Genomic DNA, 14,685 nt, shown 5'->3' with positions numbered 1-14,685 from the left:
TCGCGTCTCTGTAATTATCAATACATCCCAAAATTAAAAGGCTTTGTACTTGTTTTTCTTTTCATTTTATTCACCAAACACTATCCGTTACCACCACCACTACCTATACAGCAATTAAGATTAATCATCTGGTCTTTTCTATGTTCCTTTTAATATTCATCACTTTGTCAATTCAATACTATTTTTAAACAGCATCTTATGGCGTAAAATATTTATAGTTCTTTGCTATATAGTTTATGTACAATTACATAAGTATGTATGTAAGATACTATATGTTGTACAACATGCCAAATTACTTGGATATTGTTAGCAAAAAACATTAATGGCACCGGTCGCACGTAGTAAATAATAAATATCATTTTCTTCGCAATGATTTGTGCAACACATGACAATTCTCGTAATTCACAATTCAATTAGACAACAAAGTTCACAAAAACACTAAGAAACTATTTTTGGTATTTTATCAAATAATTGATGTGCAATATAAATTTAACATATAGTGCATACAATTGTCAAAACTATATTTCATTCACTTCATTCTCATGTGTTTACAAACATCTCAATTTCATATTCAAGTTAAAATCAACTCACTAATTTAGTCAAATCCTATTCCTAGTGACTTTGAGCCTATGATAACTCATCAAAGTCCAATCCCTTAGATCATTAACAAGCAATCATGCATTAAGTTCAAGAGTTTTAAGATTACTAATGAAATCATGTTCTATCCCTAAATACAAGCTTCATTAGGTAGTCAATTTCATTTTTAGGTTCAAACCATGGGAGATCAAGGGCACACAACATTCTAACTTGAATTGGAATATATATATATATATATATATATATATATATATATATATATATATATATATATATATTAATAATACAAATTACACAAAAATTTATTCCATTACATTTAATCTCAACAAATAAGATCAACTCTCTATGGTGGAGGACCTAGGGTTTACAAATAGAAGAGAAAGGGAAGAAATGGAAACCAAAGAGAAGATGTAAGACCTCTCCCAAGGGTTTTTGCTTTCACTTCATGTTTTAATTGTGCCTCTCATTCACGTTTTCATACTCCAAATCGCAACTCATCTTCCTCTCCAACTCGAAAAGAGAGAAAGCCATCATGAAGAGAGAAGTGGGAGAACTTCTCAACACTCTTAACAACCTCCACAATGTACTATATATTGAACAAAGTTTTAATAAATCAGTAAGCAAACTCTCTTTGAATTGTTTCCACCAAACACCTTTTGTGTACACATTCTTCCTTCTCATGATTTATACATATCCAACAAATTTTGGCACATCAACATCATCACTGTTCAGTCCTGTGGCGCTCAACTCCAGACAATTTAACAACATGCTATATTTGAAGTACTGGAAGTGATCCCGGTGACGTCTGACATGAATATTTACTTCAAATTTATCCTTTAAGAACGTTATCAAAAATGATAAATAAAAACTAACAAGGTCAAACCACTTAGAATATTTTCTGATGAAGAGAAAATATGAATTTTAAACCAATTAATATTTAAAACTATATATTTCTCATTATCATAAAGGTATTCTATCATAAAAAAAAAATAGCATTTACTTGTTTTATAAGATTGGTGTTTTTTTTAATATGATATTATTCCATCATAAAAAATAGCATTTACTTGTTTAAGCTCATACATATAATCTTATTTAAAAGCCAATAAACTGGCTTAGTATGACACATAAATAAAGTTCACTAATAATAAATATTTTTTTATAATATTAGTTCATAAACAATACATTATCTTTATCCGTTTTTATACAAATTTATGGTATAGTTTACCCCGAAAGATTAGTCATGCACTCAACCATTTATTAGAAACTTGTAAGTTTTGATAGTAAGGGAAAGAGAAAAATTCTTTGATGAAAAAAAATAAATCATTTGACAATCTATTGTAAAGGTAAAAATGTCAACTTTTGTACTTGTAAAAAAAAAAAAAAAGAGAGCGTCAAATAAGTATAAAATAAAAATTTGTGACAAAAATTGTCCAGAAAAAACAGCCCTATTATAGCGGCTACAGATGGAAATGGGTTGCATGAAAAACCACTGACATATCATATCATGCAAAGTCACACATACAACTGTTAGAGTAGATGAAGTTTTATAAAGTTTGTGGATTCAAATTTTGCATTAAGTTTAATTTGTTTATCCACAATAAAAGTATATAATAACTTTTACGTTTAATTACTTTATTGGATTCATGGTTTATTTATTTTTATCAAATTTTATACCACTATTAATGTAATGTTAAATTTTTATTTGTTATTTTTCAAAAAAAAAAAATCTTTTTTTGTTAATAACAAAGAAAATAAAATAAGCAATGAGAAAATAAAGATAGTTAAACCTAATTTATGACGAAGAAGCCCAATTGTGGACAATATTGTTTTGTTTTCTCTTCCTTGTACCAGACTATAACTTTATCTAATATCAACAGTTAGTAGTAGACACTGTTTATGTTATCTTTTGTTTTTTTAATCTAGTATTAACTCTTTTTCTTTGATTTAACAAAAAACCAACACTAGCAATTAATTTTAATTGTTTTAAAGTGTGTGACAAATTAATCAACTTGAATACTAAATGACAATTTCCTTATGGTGAAAGTTGTGTCTATTAGGCAAGCCAGTATTGACTAGGCCATTATAAAGTTTCAATTTTCAACAATTTTGTTCTAGCTTTTTCCCTTCAATATATTCTGAATAATGTTTAGGTCACAAATAATTATTACCTATAAAATGTATGAACCTTAATCCAGTCAAACTGAAATTAATGTGGGTTGAAAGTCCAGAAAATTTTGGTTTGTCGAAATGAAAAAATTGAAATTGTGAAGAGACTTGTGCAACACCCCAAGCTAGGGCATTAATAACATGATGTGGATGCTAAACATTGACAAGTTTATCGTTTTGGAACGGTCCATTGTGAAATTTTCCCTTTCCGATCATGCCACTGTCAAGAGATTAAAATTGAAAGGATAAACTTTTGCAACATTCCGATCACTGATATTTAATCCATTTTCATATGAGAAAAAAAAATAGTACTCACTGTTTTTCTAAATGTTGTTAAAGTTTTTTTTTTTGGAGGAAAAATATAATGATTTTTTTTACTTTAATAAATGAATATATATATATATATATATATATATATATATATATATATATATATATTTATTATGGTTGTTGAAACTTAGGTAAATAAAGACTATCTTTGAACAATGAAAAAAGTATGAAAAAACCAATATTTTTAAGTTAACATTAGTGTATATAAAAGTTAAAAAATTGATTAAATAATATGGGAAAAAATCAACAAACTAATTTATATTTAAAGTGAATTTTAGTTTCTGGTGATACTAATTTCATCCGTTCTTTTCTTTTTCCTCTTAAAGTCGACTGGAAAATGTGCAGAAGAAGCAAATCCAAAATCTTTACCATTAGCGGTCAAGAAATATTTGGACTCATTATTAATATTTTTTATGAAAAAGTTAATGATTATCAAATAAAAAATATTAACTTTGTTAAGTTTCATTAAATATTTTTCTCGTAAAAGTTTCTTATATTATTATGTTAGTATTTAATTACTTTATATTTTTTTGAAGAGAAAAACATTTTAAAAACTATTTTGGTTCTTTCACTAATCTCCTTTTGAATCTTTGTTCCAATTTAATTCTCAATAAATTCATTTCTTTTAATCAATTGTGATTTGATATTTAAAATAAAAAAGTAGTTTATTTAAAATGTATTGTTTTATTCAAGTAAATAAAATCTATTCTATATAACTTGTAGAGTTTAGATTTAACAGGGTTAAATATGTTTTTAATCTATTAACTCTCAATCAAAATTGAAATTAATTCCTCTTTGAAACTCTAGTCCAATTTAGTCACCAAACCTAAAAAATGCGTAAATTTAGTTATTTCAACCAAATTTTGTTAAGTTTATGTAACATTTGATATGTATTTCACGATAGTATTTAAGTTGTTTATACCTTTTGACATATTTTCACTTTGATGCTAACTAAAAAGATAGTATTTGAGTTGTTTACACCGTTATATAATTTCTTAAATATCCCGATCTAAAAAAATTATCATGCATAGGTATCGAATTTTTGTATGAAAAATGTCATTCTATCATATTTAAAAATATATTATTTTATATTTATAAGTATGTTTTCAAGAAGTTTTATTTTTTATTTTCACAAAAAATTACGATAATGTTTTACATTGATTTTCAATAACACGACATAGAAGTGATGAGATTAAATTCATCATAATCAAGTGTGTATCAAAAGAACAAAATACATTTATATAAATTGAAAAAAGAAGTTTTTTTTTTAACATGAACAATTTATGTAATTTTTGATATTAAGTGGATGGTATGGAATATTAGAGATAATTTGAATCCACTCTTCATGAAAACAAAATTTTTACAGCATCTAGTGAAGAAACGGTGGAGTACTTTTTAGTTATACCTCTCCTCAACTCTATCATTCTTTACATCTTATTTTATCTCTAAACATGGGACAAACTATGTGCGTTTGCGGGAATCATCACAACTTTGTCTTCTATATAGGACTATATTTTTATTAAAATTCAATTCTCACCCGTAATTTTTGGATACGGTCGTAATATATTATATCTTTAATGCCAACTTTTTGGAAATAATATTTAATTATCAAATCTTGAACATAAATAAAAAAGTGAATAGTACAAATACATAATATATATATATATATATATATATATATATATATATATATATATATTAAAAGTATTATTTTTGTCCATCTATTTTTTAATATTATCTATTGAAAAATGTAGAAAAACACTTTTTTTTATTATAGACTTATATTTAATAAGAAAGCTTATTATGTTTTTAACTATTTTGTAAATTTAAGTATTTTCTATTTTTTATTTTAAGGAGTTCTTACCATTATCATATATATATATATATATATATATATATATATATATATATATATATATATATATATATATATATATATATTTGTTAAAAAATCCTGTTGTTTGATTTTGTAATAATGAGATTAAATAATTGTTTGTCTCGTCTTTTCATTTATTTCTAACTTGTTGATCAACAAGCGTAGTGTCTTTTTTGTTTATTTTTATCTCATTGGTTAACTCGCTATTAAAAAGGAAAAGGATGAACTGATCGACAGATTCAAAATAATCAAAGAAAAAATGCATGAGTTTGAGAAGTGATTTGAAAATGAAAACAAGAAAGAAGTATTTATATAAAATAAAAAATATTTTAAACATAGAAAAAAACTTTTTAATAAAAACTTAATTCAATACAAATATTTTTTTTTTCAGAAACAGTCCTTTGCGAGATGTATAATTTTCAATAGATTTTAACTGACAATATAAAAGTATATATTACAGAGTAATGAATTAATGTCTCTCACTCGCTCTCGTGGTCCCTTATTATTTCCAAACTTTTCTCTTTTAATGTGTTAAACACATTTGGGTGTCTAACAAACTTTTCCCAAAATTCTGATAGGAAAGAACGATATTGTTTTTAATTGGTTGGTGAGACCATGTGATCCTATAATAATAAATGAAAATAATAAAAGAGAAATATTAAAAATTATGCCAGTTTTTCGATTTGAAGAAATTACAGCATGAATTGATAATGATCCGAAGTTACATGATTGAAGAATTATTAAAAAAAAAGATGGAGTCTAAAGAGGTAGGAGCAGTGGAAGGAAGCAGCATATAATTGAAGCTTCAACTTGACAATAGTTTACTCATGACTTGGCCCATTGCTTGAAATTGTGTATCACTAGACCATCGTTTTCAAGGGAAAAAATCATACACGTTATAACTTAGAGCAGACTTTGGATACTTTAAATTGTGACCAAGTTAAACTCCTTCTTACAAAAGGGTCCTTGTAAAAGGCTGATAGAACCTTCTATAGGCTAATCAATGATATATAATTTTGGAAACTGACAAGACAATTGAAGTTACAGAGGCTGTTCCCTTTGACTTGTGCCATTTCTTATCTGAATAAACTTCTATTCATGCCCCTCTCCCACGTTCCATTCTTCACTATCCTTCTACTTCATACCTTTCTCACAATCCCAGAGAAACATCCATGGGTAGAGCTCCTTGCTGTGACAAGGCAAATGTAAAGAAAGGGCCATGGTCACCAGAAGAAGATGCAAAGCTAAAGGACTACATAGACCAACATGGCACCGGAGGGAATTGGATTGCGCTCCCCCAAAAAGTTGGTAAGTGCATACATACTACAAACATCATCACTCATCTCATCATGATACCCCTTTGTGTTTCTGTTCCTGTTCCTGATTTTGTTTCTTTATCGCAGGTTTGAAAAGATGTGGCAAGAGCTGTCGATTAAGGTGGCTTAATTATCTTAGACCCAACATTAAGCACGGTCAATTTTCTGATGCAGAAGATAAAATAATCTGTAGCCTCTTCGCTAGCATTGGAAGCAGGTACACTCAATTTCTCACTTGTCAGAGGCTTTATCTTTACCAAACCGTACAAATAATTTCCTTACCAAGAAACAGTGGGAAGCATTTTTTAAGGTTGTTTATGTTTTTGGTTTTCAGTTTTGGGAAATAGAACATGTTAAGTACGATAGAGAGAGATACGATGTGTACTTTGATTTTAGATGTTGTGCATCGGTTGATGCATTCGAATTTAGATCTGGTGTGAGTAAGATTCTTATGGTGGGAAGACATTTTGACTGAGTGCAGGTGGTCCATAATAGCATCTCAGCTGCCAGGGAGGACTGACAATGATATCAAGAACTACTGGAACACGAAGCTTAAGAAGAAAATGATGGCCATGAATGCTTCTCCCCAGAAGAAGCCTCTTCAAATCACCCTTTTATCCATCCTTGAAAGCTCAACACCATCTTCATCACCATTGTCATTCAGAGACACCACCAACTCATACTACCATCCCCACGCTTCTTTCACAGGCGTTGCCTCCTTTTCCTACTCTTCTGCTTCTGCTGATTCCTTCTTTCAAGCACAAGAGAGTTTCATGGACCCAACCCAGAAGTGCCAATTCAAAGATAGCACCAACAACACCATGTTTGTGTTCGGTGGTGAAGCCACGGCCACTAGTTGCAGCTCTTCTGATGCGAGCTGCAACAACCAGATCAGCCAAATCATGGAGCCAGAATTTGGCGAGGCTAGCTTTGTGGAGCAGATAGGTGTTGCTGCTGATAATCCCCTCTACAGTGGTGGCAGTGCTAGTGTTAGTGGGTGGACAGACAAACAAAATGGATTGTGGGAACAAAATCCGTTGGATTATTATGGTCTAGAGGAAATTAAACAGCTAATTAGCACTAATAACAGTTTTAACAACTTTTTGTTTGATGATAAGAAGACACAAGAAAGGGTCACGTATTACTGATGCTGACTCTGGTTACAACAACATCTCAGACTTGTGCCTTTGTGGGGTGGGTTTTTAGTTTTTACTATCTAGTATTCATCAATATAACCACTTTCTTTGTTTCATACTACATTGTAAAAGCTTCCTTTTTTTTCTTTCTGCAGTTCCCTTTGCCAAGGCAACCTTATAATTAACGATGTCCTAAAACACCAACCATGTTATCCCTTTATCTTCGAAACATCATAGTTCAGTAATATATTTATCGTGTATCGATCGCATGCATTATCTATTATTATAAAGTCAATCAAGCACCTAAAAGCACAAACACCGATGTGCTTAATGCTCAATTATTGAAGTGTTGATTATTATGAGATTACGATCGCAACATAAAGTTGGCTAGAGTTTGTAAAATTGAGCATGTTACAGTGACCTACGTTCCTTTTATTTGTCACTAGTACTGTTTGTATAATTGAGTGAGGGTCCTAGGTAGCTGATTAGGACAAGAGAGGGAAGGAGTACAGGTGGGACAAGAAGTATACAAATGAAATACGAAAAGTGCTTAATGAAGAGTGTCGTATGAATTCAATTTGACATGTAGTGTACGTTGATGGAGGATTGTGATGTGTTGGACACGACAATGATCATGCCAAAACCATATATATGATGAGAAGAAAATCACTTCACTGGTGTTATTATAAACATGTGAAACTTGCTTCAGTATAATCACCATGATTGTGATACAGAAGAGATCCCATAATTGAGGTAATTAAACATGGCCAATCTAGGGATAACATTAATTAGTTAATTACGTTTCTTAGCACTTTTGCATATGGATTAACCATCATCAATATAAGAAAACACAGGATTAGGATTAGTTTTGGAATGAAAGTGAGTTATGTATAAAGAAATCCAACTGGGAGAACAGAGATATTAAAGATTAATTAAAGTATATATATATATGCATTATTCAAGTGATAAAAGAATGGGTGTGGGATAGTGATACTTTGGGTGTGGCATTTGGTAAATATTTATAAGATGATAGATTAGTTTAATTTTTGCAATGGAAATGTAGAAGACAATAAGCATTGACCTCTTCCACCATTTTTGTTTGGTTCCATCTCTGAGATAATAAAGAGGGATTAAAAAAATGATATAAGTGGGATAAATAAAGTAATAAAAGAAAGAGGGTTTGCTAGAAGGATATTTTGTAGTGGAGTGTGCAAAAATGTCAAATTATATAGCCAATATCTTTGTCACAAAAAGTTCCACTCTCAATACTATATTCTTACTTTCATGTGAACTGGTTTTCCCAGTTGCTTTAAATTTTTCTATTTCTTAATACACGAGGATACACAACTTTTCAAAGACTTGGACTTTCAGATGTTTCCTTAAAACGAGTGTTACCCAATCAACAAGTGGCAATATCATTATCCACAAATTTATTAATTCTACCTAGTGATTTTAAATTATTACACTTCTCACTAATCCTTAAATTATTATTCATTTTCAACTTCTTCTTTTTGTTTGGATTACAACTTTTAGTTGAATCCTTCTCTTTTTTTGCATTGAAGTCCGTAAAATTAGTATTTTTCTACAGTTTTTTTTGTCAGAGTCTTTTCTTACATATATAAATTTTAAAATATAATTAATTGAATAATAAACTTTGAACTATTAATAATTGTTCTCTCTCTTGCAATAACTCTCCAAAGGAAAATGATTCATACTTAATAGTATGGTTATTGACCGCAACCAATGATTTGATCGTCCTAATATATATATAGTTGGTGGTGCATGTCAAATATTGCATTTTTCATCGTTAATTTACAGTAATGAATCTTGGAAGATCTTAGAAGAAAATTATACTTGTTGGTGTGAACGATAAATTATTGACCTTGGGAAGGCATAATAAACGTATACCAAAATTCAAAGGATAGCATATATAAATAATAATTAAGAGAACATTTATTGCAAAGCATCATATCATTTTTAAAATCTTTTGACAAATTTTATTCTTATATAAGAGTAAACTTACACTTTGATTAACATTTCATTTGGTTGTTTTTAAAATCGAAAACAATATTTTTTATTCATATAAGCTAGAAATTTGTTTAAGACTCCCAATCTTGTCAACGTATTTTAATAGAAAGAATTTATAAAACCTTATGACCTAATACACGATTCATGCTATAAACCCTAAAACATTGAATTATAAGCTTATGAAAATAGAAGAGAAGCTTTTCTTATGGTTGAACAATTCCAAATCATTAGAGTTTACAAGCCAAGCCACATTTTTTCTTTTGTTTTGGCGAAGACGTTAAATAAAATGAAATTGTGCTTGATGGAGTAGCAAATAGTAATACCAAAGTTTTCTCTTTGTCGGGGACTGTGTCTAAACTAAAGATTTTACTTAATATTTTTTTTTGGATTGTTAAATTATTTATCAATATTTTATAGTAAGTTAGTTATAATAATTCATTAAATAGACAAGAATATTAACTTGTTTAGTTTATTATGTAACATGATATTAGACAAGTTTTTAAGTTATTAAAATTTTAAAGTATTCATTTATAAATTGTAATCGCTACAATATTATTAATTATATTTTAGAAATGATATATTACTTAAATGTAATCAATTAATATAGTTTAGTATTTCTATTGTAATCTTAATTTCTTTTAGCAGTAATCTTCTCAATACTTTAATTTATTGATTTAATAATAAATGAATAATTTTATATTTTGAATTCAAATAAAAAGAAAATAATTTCATGTTATAATATTTATCTAATCAATACTCAATAAAGTTAAAAATGTAATTAAATCACCTTAAAAACAATATGTTCAATTATTATTTTTTTCAACAAAGAATCAATAAATTAAGGTAGAGCATCTCTTGGGGTGCTCTAACCCTTCTACAAAAGGATCAATAATTTGTATAAAAAGATGGAAAAACTTGACATCGAAATCTTTCAAGACATGATAGTCAATAACTAGATATTCATCAAAGATTAAAAAGACCCTAAAGAATATGCACATGGGACTAAAACAGTAGCCACAAACTTGTTCTGCTACTCCAAAATACACAACCAAAAACAGAGACAGAAAAATCTTACACACGAATAGGTATAGACAAATGCAATGATAATATATAACTAAGTACACAAATTAGTTCTAGCATTTTGGTTTAGCCTTGTGCAATAAAACATGCCTACATTATAGTTCTCATAATGTTTCTATCTTTTTAGTAGAAATATATATATATATATATATATATATATATATATATAATAAAAATAAATAATATAACATTCGTATTATATATTACTTGTTTATGTTGATTGTTATATAATATTTTGGTTTTTAAATGTTACTGTTTTTATTTAATTATTATTTTCAAAGTTTAAGATAATGTTAGTTATTCTTTGATACTCTTACATTGGCTTAATTTTTAATTAGTTTACGGTGTAGATGAAAAGAGTAAACTAAAAAAATCTTATAGACAATATTTTGTTAAAATTAAGGAAGTGTATTATATTTTTTACCTTTATTTTTAAAGTTTAAACTAAATGTTTAGAAGGAACTCAAAAAGTTATTAATTAATGACTAAGGATGATTATATGCCTATAATAATATACAAAAACCTATATCAAAACAATAAAAAATGTTTGAATCAAAGTCTTTCTATAAACAGGTTTTATTAAACATAAGCATTATAACAGTGAATTGTGTTCTAGAAATTGGGTTTCCGAACATCGTAGTCTTCAATAATTTTAATGGGTAGCTAAGAAATTAAATTTGGAATGACCAATTCATTCATATTTTGAGTATTGATTCTTGTGACGGTGGCGACGTGGTCCAAAAATGCTAAAACTTACATTCACACCAATTTCTCTACATAAAAAATATATTAAGGGAAAAAGAATGGAGAAAAAAAGTTAGTGAGATTGCTCTTTGGGATTAAGAAAAGATAATTATTCCATATTATTTAATACGTATAAAAGAGAAACACAAATTTGTCTATACTACCTTGTTATTTATGAAAAATGCACAATAGTAACTTGTACGGAAATTATATATTAAAATATATTATTTCAACCATAAAATTATTAGTTAATATCCACAACATATTTACATATACAGAGTATAATAAACACTACCTATTTTTAATACTTATTAACGATTTTAATCGATTTTAACTTTTTCCTAAATTTTCAAATAAAATAGTGAGAAAATGAGTATGACTAGCACGAGTTTACAGGGAGAAGATTTCAAATTTCTCAAATTTTATGTTTTGAAAAAGAAAAAAAAGGTTAACATTTATCTCTCTTTTTAAAAAAAAAAATCCATATTTTGACCCCTATAAAACTAATACATCTGTAGTTATCTATAATATATATATATATATATATATATATATATATATATATATATATATATATATATATATATATATATATATATAAACAGATAAATATTCTAAAAGTACGAATATAAACCAAAATTATTAAAATAACTGAAAGACTACAAATAGCAATAAGTTAACCCATTTTTTGTATTATTATGTTTTTTATGAGAATAAATTTCAATTTACAACGGAAAAAAAGTTATATTTTTTCTTTTAAGTTCAGATTAGGTTTCCATATTTGGCCATCTATTTGTTTTTTTTTTCAAAATTTTCCTCTAACCTTTTAATCCAGTTCAATATTCTGACTTTTCATGTTTATAATTTTCTCTAAATTTTACTTTTGTCTAAAGTTAACTTAGAGACTTCTTACAAATCACCACTAACAACAGTTTTAATAGGTTGTCACAAACTACGATGTCAACACACCATCATCCTCCTTTTCCTTTTTTCTCTTCAAAAACCTAACAATTGTAGGAAAGTCACTAGTATTGACCAAATCTTATATCTGTCATTAATAACAATCTTTATCATCAAATGTGAAAACGTTTTTGGAGTCAATAGCAAAAGGTAAATGGAGTAAACTTAAAGTAATGAAGAATAAATAAGTTAAATCCTTTAACAATGAGCCTTCGCCACCATGCATATATAGCATATGTGTTATAGTTTATAACAAAAGCAACGTGGGTAATGTCAACATAGAAATAAGGTTATATGTGAGAGGATAGAGGATAGTAGGGAAGAAGTAATTAAAATATCTAACGAGGTTAAAAAATATTTTTTTTAAATTATTTAAATAGGGCGTGAAATGAAATTTGAATAATAATTTTAAAAAATAAAAAAATGTTTTATTTTATATTATAGTAATTTTAAACAAATAAAAAATACTTAAAAAAAACATTAAACACTTTCTGAAGCGAAGTTCTCCTGCAATTTGTGGATTTGGTGTTTTTTGTTTGGTTGTAAACAATGGAAGTTTTCTAAATGGGCTCACATAATTTTTGAATCGGGCTTTTTTGTTTGATTGGTGTATCTGCATTGGACTTTATTTTGGCACGATCTTGTACCAGACTCAACAACAGACTTTTAGCGTTTAGCTGTTTATAACTGTATATAGTTTCTACACTTCTTTTTTTAAACTCCTACAATTCAGAACTTTTAATTTAAATGTAAAATTAAGCGTGTATAAATACAATTTACTTTTATTTTTCTTATTCTTTTTGTGGGATTTTGTACTTTGCTCGGTTAAATCTTGCTTTATTGGGCTTTCTTTGTTATTTTGCATTCAAGAACATTGTCAATCATACTGGCCACTTACAAAATCGCCTCATGTTTCTTTAAATTTTGGAACCATGTTGGAACATCTTCAGCCAACTTTGTTTCCACTAACGTTTTTATTTCATTAAGGAAAATGTAGATAAGTTTACACAGATTGAATATTATTATTTAAAAAAAAATGATGTTGTTTCCCGACAAAAAGGTAAAAAGAGCAGAAATTGTTGGGAATATATAGTGAGTGTTGATGATGTAAAAGGAAACAACATTCCTTGATTGACGACCTAAGAAAGGTTGAGAGGGAAAGAAAAAGAAGGAGTGGGAGGAAAGTAAAAAGAGTGTTCTTTACCACCCACCATTCTCTGACAACTTCTTGCTTCAACTCACACACTCTCCATTATGGAACATTCTCCCTGTCCTTACCAATCCTCCATGTAACACTGAGAAATGGGCTTCACCCAAATTGCACCTTGTTGTCCAAGCCCAGATCCTTCACTTAATTCATTCTTTCAAGAACTGGGCTGCAATACCTTACTTATCACTTGTATTCAAACAAGAAAAAGAAAAAGCTTTAGGTCGGAAATGACTTTGTTTTGTCGAGAAGTGTAGGGACCAGTGAAGGTGATACCTACGTTGACGTGAAAAAAAGATATGATAGATCTTTTCATCGAGAATTCTTGCAATAGACATATTGAATCGTGAGTGTGAGACTAAATATTAATGAGTAGTCTGATAGTGGTATAATAGGTACAATAAATAACAGATCTCTATAATATATATTTTAATTTAGGGTTTTAGTGGTATATTAAGAACTGGATTTTAAGTCTTATTTAATTTCATAAAATAGATAAAGTGTTAGAAATTCAAGTGTGAGTCTAAGTCACACATGTGTTAGAAATGAGAAAATAGTACATTATATAAGAATAAAGATCTATAAACCTATGATCTTAAGATTTTTGATTAAGAGTGGCGTGAATGTTTTATATGGTTGAACTTAGATCTCATTAGATGTTCTATCTCTTCCATGAAACCTCTTCCGGATATAGGGAGTTAGATGATGTAGTTGATTTGTGAAGGTAGCATTGAGGTGAGAAGTGGTGTAAAATGATTGTGGCACTTTTCCCCACCCACCTTCAAGATTTAGACATGAGATGCTATTAGGCCACGACCCTGTGCTTCAATAATTCAGTTCAGCACATGGCACCTTCTTTTCATTCTGCTTTTTTTTCTTTCTTTACCCAATTGGCTTACATAGTCCACGCCATGACCCTAAACTTTTCAGCTTTTCAAGTCTTGGCCCCGCCAATTTATTGTCAATCCCATCCCACTTTATAACTAACTTCTTCCGATTCACATCTCTGCCTCACGGTATATCCTTCCCCACACCACCAAATTTCAGACACATTTCTCAATAAATACGTTTTATGCTCTCATTTTTATGGCTAATTACAACGATATCTCTGCTTTCCTTTTTCTGTTTTCAGCCATATCATACACAAAATACCCAAAAGCTACTACTTTCATCATTTTCTTATTTCAGAACAACAAACAAAGATATCACTTACGATGTATTGTTTCTGCAGTTACTGACAAACAC

General features: G+C 28.5%; 1 protein-coding gene across 1 annotated transcript; it reads left to right on the top strand.

Moving 5' to 3' along the window:
* Window positions 1–5,919: 5,919 nt before the first annotated feature.
* LOC114173857 (transcription factor RAX2-like) lies at window positions 5,920–7,679 on the top strand. Its single transcript, XM_028058512.1, has 3 exons — window positions 5,920–6,277; window positions 6,373–6,502; window positions 6,767–7,679. The coding sequence occupies exons 1-3, from the start codon at window positions 6,142–6,144 to the stop codon at window positions 7,431–7,433; spliced, it is 933 nt and encodes a 310-aa protein (XP_027914313.1). The 5' UTR covers window positions 5,920–6,141; the 3' UTR covers window positions 7,434–7,679.
* The last annotated feature ends 7,006 nt before the right edge of the window (window positions 7,680–14,685 follow it).

The sequence above is a fragment of the Vigna unguiculata genome, chromosome 1, assembly GCF_004118075.2.
Source record: "Vigna unguiculata cultivar IT97K-499-35 chromosome 1, ASM411807v1, whole genome shotgun sequence".
Classification (NCBI taxonomy): Eukaryota; Viridiplantae; Streptophyta; class Magnoliopsida; order Fabales; family Fabaceae; genus Vigna; species Vigna unguiculata.
This window is presented reverse-complemented; position numbering and strand designations above follow the sequence as displayed.

Bases quoted from the DNA above. Each gene is read 5' to 3' on its own strand.
- LOC114173857 (XM_028058512.1), top strand. From the start codon at position 6,142: ATGGGTAGAGCTCCTTGCTGTGACAAGGCAAATGTAAAGAAAGGGCCA. The intron at 6,278-6,372 runs GTAAGTGCATAC...TCTTTATCGCAG, and splicing joins TGCGCTCCCCCAAAAAGTTG to GTTTGAAAAGATGTGGCAAG. The intron at 6,503-6,766 runs GTACACTCAATT...GACTGAGTGCAG, and splicing joins TTCGCTAGCATTGGAAGCAG to GTGGTCCATAATAGCATCTC.